The sequence below is a fragment of the Epinephelus lanceolatus genome, chromosome 4 (genome assembly GCF_041903045.1).
Source record: "Epinephelus lanceolatus isolate andai-2023 chromosome 4, ASM4190304v1, whole genome shotgun sequence".
NCBI lineage: Eukaryota > Metazoa > Chordata > Actinopteri > Perciformes > Serranidae > Epinephelus > Epinephelus lanceolatus.
In genome coordinates, this window is record NC_135737.1 from 14,775,095 (window position 1) to 14,788,856 (window position 13,762).

General features: G+C 38.9%; 1 protein-coding gene across 1 annotated transcript; it reads right to left on the bottom strand.

Moving 5' to 3' along the window:
- Positions 1 to 532: 532 nt before the first annotated feature.
- LOC144462730 (uncharacterized) lies at positions 533 to 8,042 on the bottom strand. Its single transcript, XM_078166937.1, has 7 exons — positions 7,869 to 8,042; positions 4,870 to 5,007; positions 4,326 to 4,699; positions 4,108 to 4,174; positions 3,771 to 3,926; positions 3,027 to 3,092; positions 533 to 1,525 (listed from the first exon to the last, which is right to left on the bottom strand). The coding sequence occupies exons 2-5, from the start codon at positions 4,973 to 4,975 to the stop codon at positions 3,883 to 3,885; spliced, it is 591 nt and encodes a 196-aa protein (XP_078023063.1). The 5' UTR covers positions 4,976 to 5,007; positions 7,869 to 8,042; the 3' UTR covers positions 533 to 1,525; positions 3,027 to 3,092; positions 3,771 to 3,882.
- Between the last annotated feature and the right edge of the window lie 5,720 nt (positions 8,043 to 13,762).

Sequence of the window (13,762 nt, forward strand, 5' to 3'; positions counted from 1 at the left end):
TGACGTTGTGGGAATGGAGTGTGACTCTCTGATGGTGGTGTCAGAGAGGAGGATGCTGTCTAAGCTACGAACTATCTTGGACAATGTCTCACACCCACTCCACCATGTGCTGGTCAGGCACAAGAGTACTTTCAGTTGGAGACTCATACCACCAAGATGTACCACTGAGCGCCACAGGAAATCATTCCTGCCTGTGGCCATCAAACTGTACAACTCCTCCCTCTCAGTGGCCCTGAGACTTTCACACACTGCAATAATTTAATTTAACTTGTGCAATAACCCCATTCACCCTGACTATATATATTCTGTTTGTGTAAATTTTGTTTACAATATATATATATATATATATATATATATATATTTATTTACGTTTATGTTTGTTAATAATTCCTGTTTATTTAACTATATATTTGTTAATACTATTGTTTAAATTTCTTATATTTTCATGTATCTTTCCTCTCTTGCAAGGAGCACCTGTAACATAAATAATTTCCCCTCGGGGATCAATAAAGTATTTCTGATTCTGATTCTGATTCTGCTTGTCTTTAAAAAAAAACTCACTGTTTTATGACCAAACTCCCTCAGCCTGTTAGATCATCTGGTAGTGATCTGCTAATCATTTCCAGAGTCCAAACTGAACTCAGTGGAGATGTATGGTGTGTGCTGTGGTCATTAAGCACTAAATACTCTTGTGGGAAACAACTTTCAGAGGACCACCATCAACTTAATACACATTTAAAACCAGGTTAAAAATCAGTGATCTCCACTGCATTTGACTGAATTGCAAGCACAAGAACTTAATTTCATTTTTTAACTTCTCTAAAAAAAATGTGTTTAAATCAGTATGTTCTTAATGTCTTATGCTGTATTTTATGCATCATGTAACACATATTGACTTTGACTTTGTGTGTATCAGAAGTCCTGTAAACTTGCCTTGCGTATAATATACAGACATTCATTTCAACAGCCTAAGATCACTCTCTCTTTTCACTGAACATGCTGCTCACAATCTGATCATTTGAGTTTATTTTTCTGTTGCACTCATCATAAGCTGCTGTTCATGGGGGCAACAACTTAACAACTAAAATCCAATCTGGCTCAAACTCCTGTTTTGTTGGAATGATGGTATGATAGCCTCTCTGCAGACCAGATGACTGATCTCGATAAAGAATTTTCTCGTTGACTGCATCTGAGAAGTGCTCACTTTAAAGGCCTGTGATTACTGATTGACAGAAACAACCATTTTCGCTCCAAACCCTGATAGAAAACACTGTGATTCCCAAAGTCCAAAGTTTGACTCCTGTGTGCCCACTTTAAGCTCCCGTGTATTTTTCAATTTTCTCTATTGCAAGTAAATATCAGAGGTGTCAAACTGGAAACGTAAGGGTAACCTGAGGGCACAGTGGTCCTATCTGGCAACACACTGAGCCCAGCGTGACACTGTCTCAGTCCACAGGAGCTAAAGGCTGATTGATGGTAAGAGCTTCTCTCTCGGTTGAGGGAAGAAGGAGAAGACCAGAGAGCACTAGAGAAAGGAAAAAAAAAAAAAAAAAGGACAGATATTGAGCGTGAAATGAGCATGGAAGTCTCATTAAAAATCTCCATGCGGCTTGCCGATGTTTAACTTTATGATGGACATTAGATCTCTGCGGTGTGCAGATACATATTGAGGGTGGTGGCAGTGGCGGGGAAACGCACCTCTAGCTAAATCAATTGGACAGGTATGAGATTAGGAGAGGCTGTAGCCCTTCTCTGTGCGAAAAGTTCCCCCGTCAGCCATCCCTGAAGACAGAGGAGCAGCATGTGGCCCTGTGCGATACAGGTGGAGGCTGTCGGAGGTCCAGCAGCATGTGACCTCAACGTCCCCCCTCTGCTGGGGCTTGTTTATGTACTGCTCCCTTTTTATCACACCTCACCACAGGCCTAATTAACAGGCTTTTCAACAGAGTCAAGGGCCCATCCAACAAGGTGTGCTGTGCATTAATACTCTAACACCAATAACTGGAGTCCCTCAGACCCCAGCCAATTAATCCTAATATAATTAGAAAATGGTGAGGTTCAGGGAGTCAGATATTTATATCAAAATCACTGGCTTTCCTCTCCGTCATCACCGCTGCCCAGTTATCTCCTGGAGACTCCGCTTGATATGAAACTCTTTGCACTGCAAAATTTTTCGCTGTGAATTCACAATAAATTATTGGATAAGTTTTGCATGACTTTCATAGTAAGGATTACAGCAATATACTGTGAAATGTACTCACAGCAATTTACTGTAATTTCACATCTGTGATATTACAATGCATTGTTGTAAAAGCACAACTGTATACTGTAACTTCACAGCTTCAGTGACAAAGCAATTACTGTGATATTACAGTACATTACTGGGGAATTACAACCTTTTGCTGTACATCATTACAACAAGGCCCTGTACTTTTACAGTGTGTACTGTGAAAGTAATGCACAAGTTGACAGTAATTTACTGTGAATTTACAATGTATACTGTGGAAGTCATGCAAAAATTGGCCAGTAATTTACTGTGAAAACAATGCAGATGAAGTTTCCATTTACTGTGAATTTACAATTATTGTACAATTAAATAACCCCCCCCCAATGTTAGCCCAATGGCATATTTATTTACAAATAAAGATTATTCAACATAAATGCCAAGAAATTCAACTTCCTAGTCATAAACTTTCCAAAGCCATCTTAAAATGCAGAGAAACTGTGCAAAAACTTGCGATTCAACTACCTAGCTGTGTCACAATAACAGTAAGAGGATGGGAATGAGGCCTACATGGCAAGGTAAAAGAGGAAGGGAGAGAGCGATGAAGGGATGTCGTGAAGGGGTCAGGCGCTCCTCTCAGTCTCAAACATTCTATAATCCACACGTAACAGCGTTGAACAAAATCTTGCAGTGCAAAGTTGTCTTCAAAAAGATCTACTCAAAACTGAGCCTGAGAACTGCTGCAGCAAAAAAACTATGACGCCCACTCAAAGTCAATTAGTTTCCTCAAAAGGGTGCTCACATGAGGTTCACTGTTGTCCGCTTCTTGGTCTTTGAGCCTCTTTCAGGATTGATGCCCAAGAAGCACCTGTTAATAAGCAAAGATAGTTTCAGTTGTAAATAGACTTGTGTATTGCAGGCAGCATTTATCAAGGTGTTCACTTGTGCCTTTTCCCATATCACACCCTAACAGACTTCTTGTTGGATCTTCCTTTCACCATAAAATTATTTTTAGCCATTTTTAGCCAGAGTGCCTCAGGTTAGGTTTGCCTTAGGCAAAGTGGTCTGGGCATCGTCTGTTGATTTTCTACTATGAGGGGCTGTATCAACGTGCGCCGCCACTCTATTTCAATTTCAATTTATTTAGGATAGCCTCTTGAGATGCAGCATCTCATTCAAATGCATCTTCACGCAACTGGCCAGTTGGGTAAATTAAACCAAACCCTGTTAAAGTATGACAAACACGTCCTTTTCAATAAAGGGTCTGAGAGCATTTTGTTCTGCTTTTAAAGAAAATTTGCGCTCTACTTCATTCAATACATTTGCATTTCACAATAGATGTTTCAAAATCACATAGCCCGCCCCAAAACAAAATAAACAGCTGTGATTAGACCGGTAGGTATTTGTTGGACCATAGTCAGTGTAACATGTGTAGATACCCAGACTGATCTGCAGAGCGAAATTGAATGAGTTCAAGACAATCACTGAGTTGAAAGCCTATACTATAATGTGAATTACAAGATTAAATGTGATCTTTATACAAGACCTTTGAATGAACTCCAGTGTCGACAATCCAGCGGCAGGATACTCAAGGTTGAAGATGTAATAGCTGCTGAAGAAAGCAGCTACTCTGTGTAAAAACAAAGGGTGTGGGCCCATTACGACATGTCCCTCGATGGATATAAGGGTTTCATCATGTCACCTGAAATGAACAGATACCACATCATGTATTATGAGTGCTTTGAGATCCGTTTCAGATATAAAGTGCCATACAAATGTAATTATTATTATTATTATTATTATTTATTGTGGTCATGTAGATTCCTAGAATCAAAACAAAATACTGAGTTAGAAATGTCGATACAAGATCCAAGTAACATTACCTTGAATGATCAAGCAGGGGGTGCTGGGGAGTTCTGCAGTATTAACATCCACAGCAGTGGCACATGGCTGTAACATAGTAACACACAATAGCATAGATTTAACATGAAAGGATAAATATTGATCATTGGTCAGAGGTAAATCAGGTATCAAGGTAATAAATGGCATCTAATGTAATCACTCATTTTGCATTTTAAATATTTGAATAAAAAAATCTTACATCAACTTCAAGCATCAAATTCTCCTTCGGCTCTTTGAAGTACGACATTAGGAGCAGCAGGATGCAGGCAGCCTTGTCAGAGTCTGGATCATAGCAGGCCAGAACATCGCGGATCTTGGGGTTGTCCAGTGTTGCACAGTAATCCAGGATGGTCTGGTTTCGTCGACTAATTGCCTCCTGCAGTTTTTGAAGGACATCGATGTCCGTCAGGAGGCCAAAGTGTGAGAATAGGCATTTCTGAGAGAAGAGAAACGGCCACTCCAGTTTGATCTCAGACATCGCTGGGGCAGGCACTTTGTTAACGTATTTCCGCAGGATGACGTATGTCTTTTTCATTATTGGTTCTGCTCTCTCTGCCCCACTCATTCCTTCCTCTGTGTATACAGACATACAAATGTATTGTTAGTACCCAAGTAACAATTTGGTCTCGTAGCCACCCCCACACCCACCCCCCCCACACACAGTGTTCAGATCTGGACAAATGACTAAAGTCACCCAAATTTGCATTAAACAAAATTCACCAAAAAGACAGTAGATTGCATGCCTGAGTAGATGTTGAGCAGATCCCTCTTCATATTCTCCAGCGTTGCCTCGGTCTCCCCCTCTGGCAAATCTGCTGGGCCCCACCTCACACACCTAGGGGTGGGCATTACATCACTCTGTAAACCTGTTGTGAGGTCATCTAAGAAGTGAATGAGTACACAGAGGCTGTGACATCATACATCAGCTTCTGTGAGGACTGCTGTAGGCTATATACCATCACTCACTACAGTGAGGTATAATGGAGTTAAATGAAGTTAAATGAAATTAAGTTTTATAGACATTTCTCTCTCTCTCTCTGTTTTTTTTTTTTTTTTCCTCATACTTGGGCCAGTAAGAATATAGAAGGGGCCAGTAAAACTCTGAACTACTGGCCCGGGTGGCCAGTGGGGAAAGAATGTTATGTTGAACCCTGACATAGGCTAATCCCGTATACCTCCCCATATACCCTCCCTTGGGACCAAGAGCACACGAGAGAAAGAGAACATTAATTCATCTGGTACTGAAATTATGTTAAGTTTAATTCATCATATCTATAGCAAAAGTGATATAGTCCCTTACCAGGTGCCTCGATTAAGTAGCAGAAGATGTCTGGAAATGACACTTCAGGCCACTGAGTCGGATCATTCGTCCGGTCTTTTAAAACATATGAACAACAATCCAACCCCAGTGTATTTAATTTTTTAATATATCGATCCTTGTCAGCAGGCAATAGCGATTCAGAGTAGGTCATGACAACTTGTTAGCATTCTGCGTTTTTACAGTATAGCGGGCAGGGAGAAGGATTGTTTTCCCCCTCGGCTCTAACCGGATGTGACGTTTGTGGGCGGTCTCGTTGTTGCCGACTGTATCTATACCCCTGGCATCGCCTCTAAGTTAACTGACCAAAAAAACGCATAACATGTTGACCTCCATGCAACACTTTCACCATTGATATACTATATGATGCCTTTACCTAACTATATCTGATCAAATGTTGAGTCATCATCCTTCATAATCTTATCATATAAACACTTTATACAGTTCAGTAAAATCATAATGTACAGTATTTAGGTATTCAAATTTAAATAATAAGATCGGCTGCCTCATGTTTGTCTGATCCAGGCTGTGGTAAATAGCAAACGCTAACATTAGCTAGCTAGCGCTGGCTAGCCTATATCAGACCACACGGGCAAACGCTACAGCTAGCTAACTTTCATAGATATATATACATAGATACCACACCCTGGCTTGTGGGATGCGTCAATACCGCCGCCATCTTGCCTAGGTGCTCTGACCGGTTCAGACCTGTGTCAGACTCGGCAAAAATGCCACATTTTTGCTCTGCATTTGGGTGTACTAACGAAAGAAGTGTTAAAACCAAGCAGAAGGGAATAACATTCTACAGGTAAGACGTTGTTTTACAATATTTTACTGTTACGAACATGTTTAATGAGATATATATCTCAAAAAGTGATCCTTCTTTTAAGGTAATCAAGTAAAGTAACTGTCCTGATCTGGTCCTAATGCCAAATTAAGCTAAAGCTATGTCATACAACTTAAAGAAAAACGGTTAACCTTTATACAATATTACTTATAAAAGTATGATGCTTTGTCAAACAGCTATGTCAGTGTATGTGTTATTCCAAATTGTCAACTATCTGTTTCATGGCACCAACGTGACATACCGCAGTATAACGTTAGTAGTTAACTTGTGGCCTGAATTGTAACTACAAATTATGTGGAACTGCATTTTCCAGCACACATATTTTGTGTGTAGTTTCCCAAAAAACACAGAGAGGAGACGGGCATGGGTAGCAGCAGTGAGGAGAAAGGACTTTGTCCCAGTGACTCCTCAGTCATGTGTGGCTGTCACTTCAGACCTGAGGACTTCGACAGGACTGGGCAGACTCCTAAAAATAATACTAGCTACTGTACACTGTATTTTTTGTAAATATGACCTAATAATGTAAACAGTTCTGTGTCCAGGCTCCCATGAGCACTGTGGTGTTATACATATGAGATCAAAGCAAAATTTTGTGTAAACATGCAGCTCTAAGTCATTTATTTGCACTTGTACAGAACCAACATTTATTAATCAGAATGTTCAACTACACTGCAGCTCGGCACAACCCTGCTGATACACTATTTTTGCACATTGTGTGAAATGTGAATAAACATTTATAGTCAAAATTAATAATTAAATGACATCATGGTGGGCATTGTACATCTAGTAAAAAAGAGAATATTTATTACATGGGGAAAGTTTAGTTTAAATGTGTTGTAGAACTATTACTGTTACTTTATCGACATAAGATCAAATATTTTAGTATGAAAAGCTGCATTTTTTATTTAACCAAGTATTCTGTATCATAACTACATGTCTGACAATTGTAACAAAGCAAACCGCATGAAAATTGGTTGAGAATTCAGCGAGTAATGATGATTTTAATCATAAATAGTCTCCTGCCTCAATAGACATACATGCATTAGGCAGCGCGGCTCCACCTGGGCAAGATGGCGGCCGCGTTGACGTATTGCTCCAATGAGGAGCACCGTTGGATGCGGCATCTACGTATATATATCTATGGCTAACTTTAACTAGTCAGCTAATAGTGCTAATAGTGCTAATAGTTGCTAATGGTGTTACTAGCTACCGTTCGCCAATTACTCCTACATACAGTACTCGAGGCCTTGTCGCATCTCCAGCAGCTAGCTAAGCTAGCTACCCAAGCAAAACCCAAGATGTTGGACACAAACACTGGGCACATGTCAAACGCACGCCATTTGTTGAGTGACTACTGCACAATGAAACACCACGCAGCTAGCTAAGCTAGCTACTGGATAGCTGAAAAGACAGCTATCACTATTAGCAAATGCTGTGAGAGAACGTTTGACAGTTTCGGGCACTTGCTAACAAAATATGAACTGTGTCATGCGATAAACGTTCATTTGAAAGTAAATATTATTATCACTTAAAATAACAAGGGTGTACTGCAAACAGACGTTATGCATGCAGCTCACCTTCTCCATTCAGCCCAGAAGAGAAAACAAGAGAGTCTGGCTGCAGTCCTCCAGCATCAGGCCGCTTCCGCTGCAGGCTCCTCTCTCCCGCCTCCAGTGTCACAGTGTGTTCACACCGGGCACAAGGCGAATATTTTACTCGCGCCCGGTGTGAAAACACTGTCAGGATGCTCAGGATAGAGTGCCGAAGTCACGCCCCTTCCGGTGAAGTTCATGGGACCTTAGATCGGAAAAAATATGAATGGCAGTGAATGAGGAGAGCAATGTTATCTTTTGGTCCCGTTTGAGTTGTGACATGTCGTTAATGAATTTAAAACATAAATTTTAAGGTCAAGAAAGTCATACTTTGTGGTAAAACTGTTGAGATATAAGCTTTTGAAAAAACGTAATTAGAAAAACTACACAGGAGGCGGTCGCGTATGTGACGTCATAGCTTTCGTTCGCTTCCAGCAGCTTGGAGTGACTGTAACCTGACACAAAACACACAGACATCTTCAATCATAAATCGATTAATCAGAAACAGTGGAATTTCAGCAGGGAGGCCAAGCTGCAGGAAGCGAGCGAAAGCTATGACATCACATACGCGACCTCCTCCTGTGTACTCTTGAGTCTTTCTAATTAAAAAGCTTATATCTCAACAGTTTTACCACAGGAGGAGGTCGCATATGTGACGTCATAGCTTTTGCTCGCTTCCTGCAGCTTGGCCTCCCTGCTGAAATTCCACTGTTTATGAATGATATCTCAACAGTTTTACCACAAAGTATGACTTTCTTGACCATAAAATTGATGTTTTAAATTCATTAACAACATATTTAGATTTCATGTCGCAACTCAAACGGGAACAAAAGATAATATTGCTCTCCCCATTCACTGCCATTCATATTTTTTCCGATCTAAGGTCCCATGAACTCTACCGGAAGGGGCGTGACTTCGGCACTCTATAGGAAGTGCACGCAAGAAATTTAAAAAAAAAAGATCGTGTTGACACTTATGGAGGAAGAGGCTTTGTCGTTGATTTATATTTCATTAATCACACAAGAAACTTCAAAATATGATCGTGTTGACACTTTTGGAGGAAGTGCCTTTGTCGTCCTCTCAGAGAAAAGGGAAATGGCGTCTTCAGGTTCAGTGCCGAGTTCGGTTACGTCATGTGACTTACCAGGGAATATTTGAATAAAAATATTACACTGTAATAATACTGTTGAATACTGTGAAATCCTTGCATTTTTTTTACTGTGTTGCTGTGATATTACAGACCTTGTTGTGATATAACAGGGTTTTTTTGATTGCAGGATTTTACTGTAAAATAACAGTTAAATGCTGTAAAATCCAAGGATACTGTAGTTTTTACAGGTATTCATTGGGATATTACAGGGGAACTTAATTACAACAAATTACTGTAAAATAATACTGTTAATTATTGTGAAATGCTGGTAATTTACTACAGTGTGGCACTGATTCAAAAATATGTCCTCCATTAAGTGATGAACCAGGCTGAGCCATTTTTTGGTGGAGGTAGAATTAAGCAGGGACGAGACAAGGTTGGAAGGGAATTACTGTGATGCTGAACCAGCTGTGGATTACTCTATTGACAGCATAAATTCCCCCGTTTATTTAAGCAGGGCAGTTGCACGTTGAGGCAAATCACACTACATGTTTTAATCAGCCTTTCTGCAGGGCCAGAACCTGCGACTTCAGACTACTCAGATCCAGCGATCAGCCACAATGTGGTACTCACACTAGGGCTGCTCAACATCAAAAAAAGTCATATTGCGATATTGCCATTTCAATATGCATTACAGTTTCTGTGGTAAATGTTAATTTTTGCACTCCATTTTCATTGAAAAAATAAAAAATGGTGATGATTTTGCTGGTGTCAGTACCAAACAAGCTTGTTCCTTTATGTCTGGAATATGCTTTGTAGGCTGGGGCATATATAGCACTTTGCCATATTGCCATTTCAATAATATTTAAATTAACTGGATAGCTTCTATCTCACACTAAACTAAATGCTAGAAATTAGGGGTGTACCATATCATCTCACTCACAATAATACCGATAATAATGATTTTTAATATATGAAAAACTCATATCTTGATACTCACAATATTTCAACTTGTTGACATTTTGACATCATACTGTTACGCATGGCAACAACAACAACTCCGTGGTGGTTCCAAAAAGAGGAGCAGCTTCAGTAGAGTGGAATTAATTGTGGTGTCTCAGACTCTTTTAGTGACTTACCATTCAGAGGGAACTCATTCAGTGGCTCCTCTGGCAGCAGCACAGTGTCTCTCTCTCTCTCTCCTCTCTCACTGTGCACACACAGGAGTCGGTGTCATCAAGTGACTCTGTCATAAACCTCTGGTAATGTAAAACTACGTGATGCTCGCAGCTTAGCAAAAACTACATAAACGTGAATGTGCGATGGTTATCATAACATAACAGCCTGTTAATAGTTACAGCGTGATGATTAGAGGAGAAATGACAGAGCATAAAGGTCCAGGTGGAGAAAAATAACTCAATCATTTAGGATTTTGCTAAAAGAGAAGGACATTGCTTGTTGATTTATATATATATGAATCCATGGATATATTTTCTTTTTAAATTGGGAACAGTTTAAATGTGTAATTCGTGATAGATTTTATTTTGTTGAACTATTAATGTAGATTTGACTGAATATTTGAAGGCAAACAGTTGGGTTGACATGTAACACAATTTATTTTGTTGTAATTCTATGTTCTTATATTAATAATAATTTTTCTTTTTTTTTTTTTTACTAATTTGTCATATCGTCAAGAATATCGTTATTGCAAAAATACCCTGAAATATTGTAATACTTTTCTTGGGCCATACTGCCCATCTCTGGTAAAACCCCTGGTCAGTTATGTCTATTACAATTCCAATAAGTTTATTCAAACAAGAAGATTATGGCCCTGACAATGTTGACAAAAAAGAGGCAGGCAGTACTACTTTTGGCAATTTTATTATGAGTGGAAAAAAATTAAAATATAGAGTTGGGGTTGGAAAATGGAGACAGTAAGGTCCATCTGTTTTATTCAAACAAGCTCACTACAGTTTAAATTGGATTGTTTGACAGCAGCTGTGTGGGAATTTGGATCACTGAAATGTCCAAACTGCAGGCAGCTAACCAAAATTTCAAATATGCCAGAAATTCAAGCAGAAATTCAGCCCGATCCTCAAATTAGTCAGGGGCCATCAACTGGGGTTACAACGGCCTTTGTCTGGCTAAACATGTGCAATCCCAGTTACTATATCTTAGAAGTGGTGTGAAAATTCATAGCAATGACTGTGAAAAAAGTAAAAAAGTAAAGAAATCCTCATCTGATCAATGGACCTAAAATAACTGCTATATCATTAGCAATTTTAGTATTGTAATTCAGCATTTCACTGTCAACCGACTAGATCTAAATCAAAATGCCATTCATACCCTCACTCCATTTTGAAATTGTATCACCAGTCTGCCCTTTTGTGCAATCACTGACCTTTTCATGTGACTCACATTGTGTCAAAGATCAGAGTCGTCTCTGGTCGAGTGCTGGAGAAGCTCCATTTGCAAAAAAAAAAAAAAAAGACATTTTAAGAACAAAAAAGTTTCCCCCAACATGCAGCTGAATCAAAGCATCGAACAGCAGAAACTCAGCTCTAAAAACACATTTTGAGCAGTTGTTTCCATCAGACCTGTTAATCCCTAATAGATCTATTTGACATGAGCCTGCTCTATTAGTCGGATTTTAAGCCCTGAGCAAGAATTAAAGAGTAGTTTTTGGAAAAGCTGGAGGTTTAAGTACTGCACTCATTCTCTGCTCACTCTCAGCAGAGATCTTCAGTGTGCTGGTGAAGGTGGTGACCTATTTTGGCTGGAACCGTTGAGGTCACTGAAATCCATTAAAGGCTGAGATTTAAAAGTCAAGCAAAATTGATCAACAGAAATGTTGTTGTGAAATGTTGAATGTTGCCAACACAAAATAAAGGATGGATAACATTTCACAGAGAGTGACCCTACAACAGCGAGTCATTCATCTTCCTGAATTTACTTTTCAAAGTACGAACTGACACAAGACTGACATCCCTGACCCTTGTTCCCAAAAGCTGTACACGGCTATCTGAATCCCAGCTGGGTGCTACCAGTGTTGGGCCCTGAAGTCAGAAATGTTCTTGCACATAGTGGTTGTCAACAGGAAGTTAACTGACCCTCTAAGTTATGGCATTTATACCCACCCACTGGACATCGACTGGCCAGCCACAGGTTTATAAGACAACATACAGCTCTCATCACAGTTAGTGGCTATGTTCACTATGCAGCGTGTCCATAGCTCAGTCCTGTGATAAAAATAGTTATTGCAACCTAACTCAATGACAATGAAACTCCTAACCTAAGCAGTGTTTGCTGTTGTGCTAAGTTCACTTTTCTACAGATCCTCGAGCAAATTACAACTGTCCAAATACAAGGACAGGGCGACAATGACATATTGTTGTTTGCTGACTTTAGTGGAAACATAATGTGAAGATATTAATATAGCACACAACACTGTTATATATATATATATATATATATTTTTTTTTTTTTTTTTTTTTTTGTTAAGTTGTAATTTAAAAATGACAAAATAACTTATTGAAGGTTTTGTTTTAAACACATGAAGAGTGTTGTCTAATGTAGCACAACACAGGAATGATTGGTTTACAGTTGATAAAAATGATCAGCGTGATTGTTTTTCAGGTGATTTTGAATTTCTACATGTACCAAACTATGATATGGGTATTTTCACCACAAAAAAGCCAAACTTATAGTTTGGTTTTTAGCAATACTTTAACCCCCAAATTACCATTTGTACCTCAATTTCTCACCTGATGTTATGTTAAATTTGTGAAGAAAAGTTTTTGTTTTTGCATGCTTCGGATGAACGAAGAATGCAAAACCAGAGAAAACTCTTGATAAAATGAATTAATGGGAACCATGTTTAACAACCACAAAACTATATCGACACATCTGTTTACAAACTCTCACACAACTCTTGCAGAATAATCCAGGACTCATTTTTCCAGTCATATGCTCAGTAATTCCCAAATGCACACACTTTAACTAAAAAACCAAATGGAAAGTGAAACTTATTTATGCTCTCTTCAAAGCCAGACTCCATTGACAAAAACAACAATTTTACCTCACTGAACACAGGAGCTGCTGGTTCACTGCTGCTTCAAACATTTAGTTGTATTTGTGTTATTGTGTGACTTTGGTGTTTTAAAGGGTTAGCTTGGATTCACCATAGTCACACAATAACACAAATTAACTGTTGATCAAGACAGCAGTAGACCAATAGCTCCTGTGTTCAGGGAAGTAAAATTACTGTTTTTGTCAAGGTGGTCTGACTTTGAGAGAGAATAGGTAAGTTTCAGTTTCCATTCAGGTTTAAATATTAACATTTTTAGTGAAAACGCATGTGTTTGGGAAGCACTGAGCATACGAATGGAAAAACTAGACTTGGGTTATACTGCATGAGTTGTGTGCATTTGTAAATGGTTGTTCTGAATTGGAGCAATCAATGAAAATCTGGAGCAATTTGATCAAAGAATAAGTAAACAAAGCTTATAGCATTTGGCAATTCAGTACTTTGTGTTAACGACACATTTTGGTGAGTGCCAAATTATTTCGGTTCAATACACAGCTCTTAGCGATATATCTCATCATAAATCAGAAAATATTCGTATTTCTATCATGATATTAATTTGAACTGTACTGCCTAGTCTCACTAAGCAGTGACACTGTGAACACAAGAAAAATCAAAAAGCTTTCTCTGTCAAGTAAACATACTGTACACTATTTAGATTTCAGTCTTTGTTTGATGACACTGAGTGTTCACATATTTGTAACT

What these genes read in the sequence shown, in the direction of transcription:
- LOC144462730 (XM_078166937.1), bottom strand. Translation starts at nt 4,975, where the DNA reads ATGCCCACCCCTAGGTGTGTGAGGTGGGGCCCAGCAGATTTGCCAGAG. An exon ending in ATTTGATGCTTGAAGTTGAT is followed by an intron (nt 4,175 to 4,325) that starts GTAAGATTTTTT and finishes ACTATGTTACAG; the next exon opens with CCATGTGCCACTGCTGTGGA. An exon ending in CCCCTGCTTGATCATTCAAG is followed by an intron (nt 3,927 to 4,107) that starts GTAATGTTACTT and finishes TGTTCATTTCAG; the next exon opens with GTGACATGATGAAACCCTTA.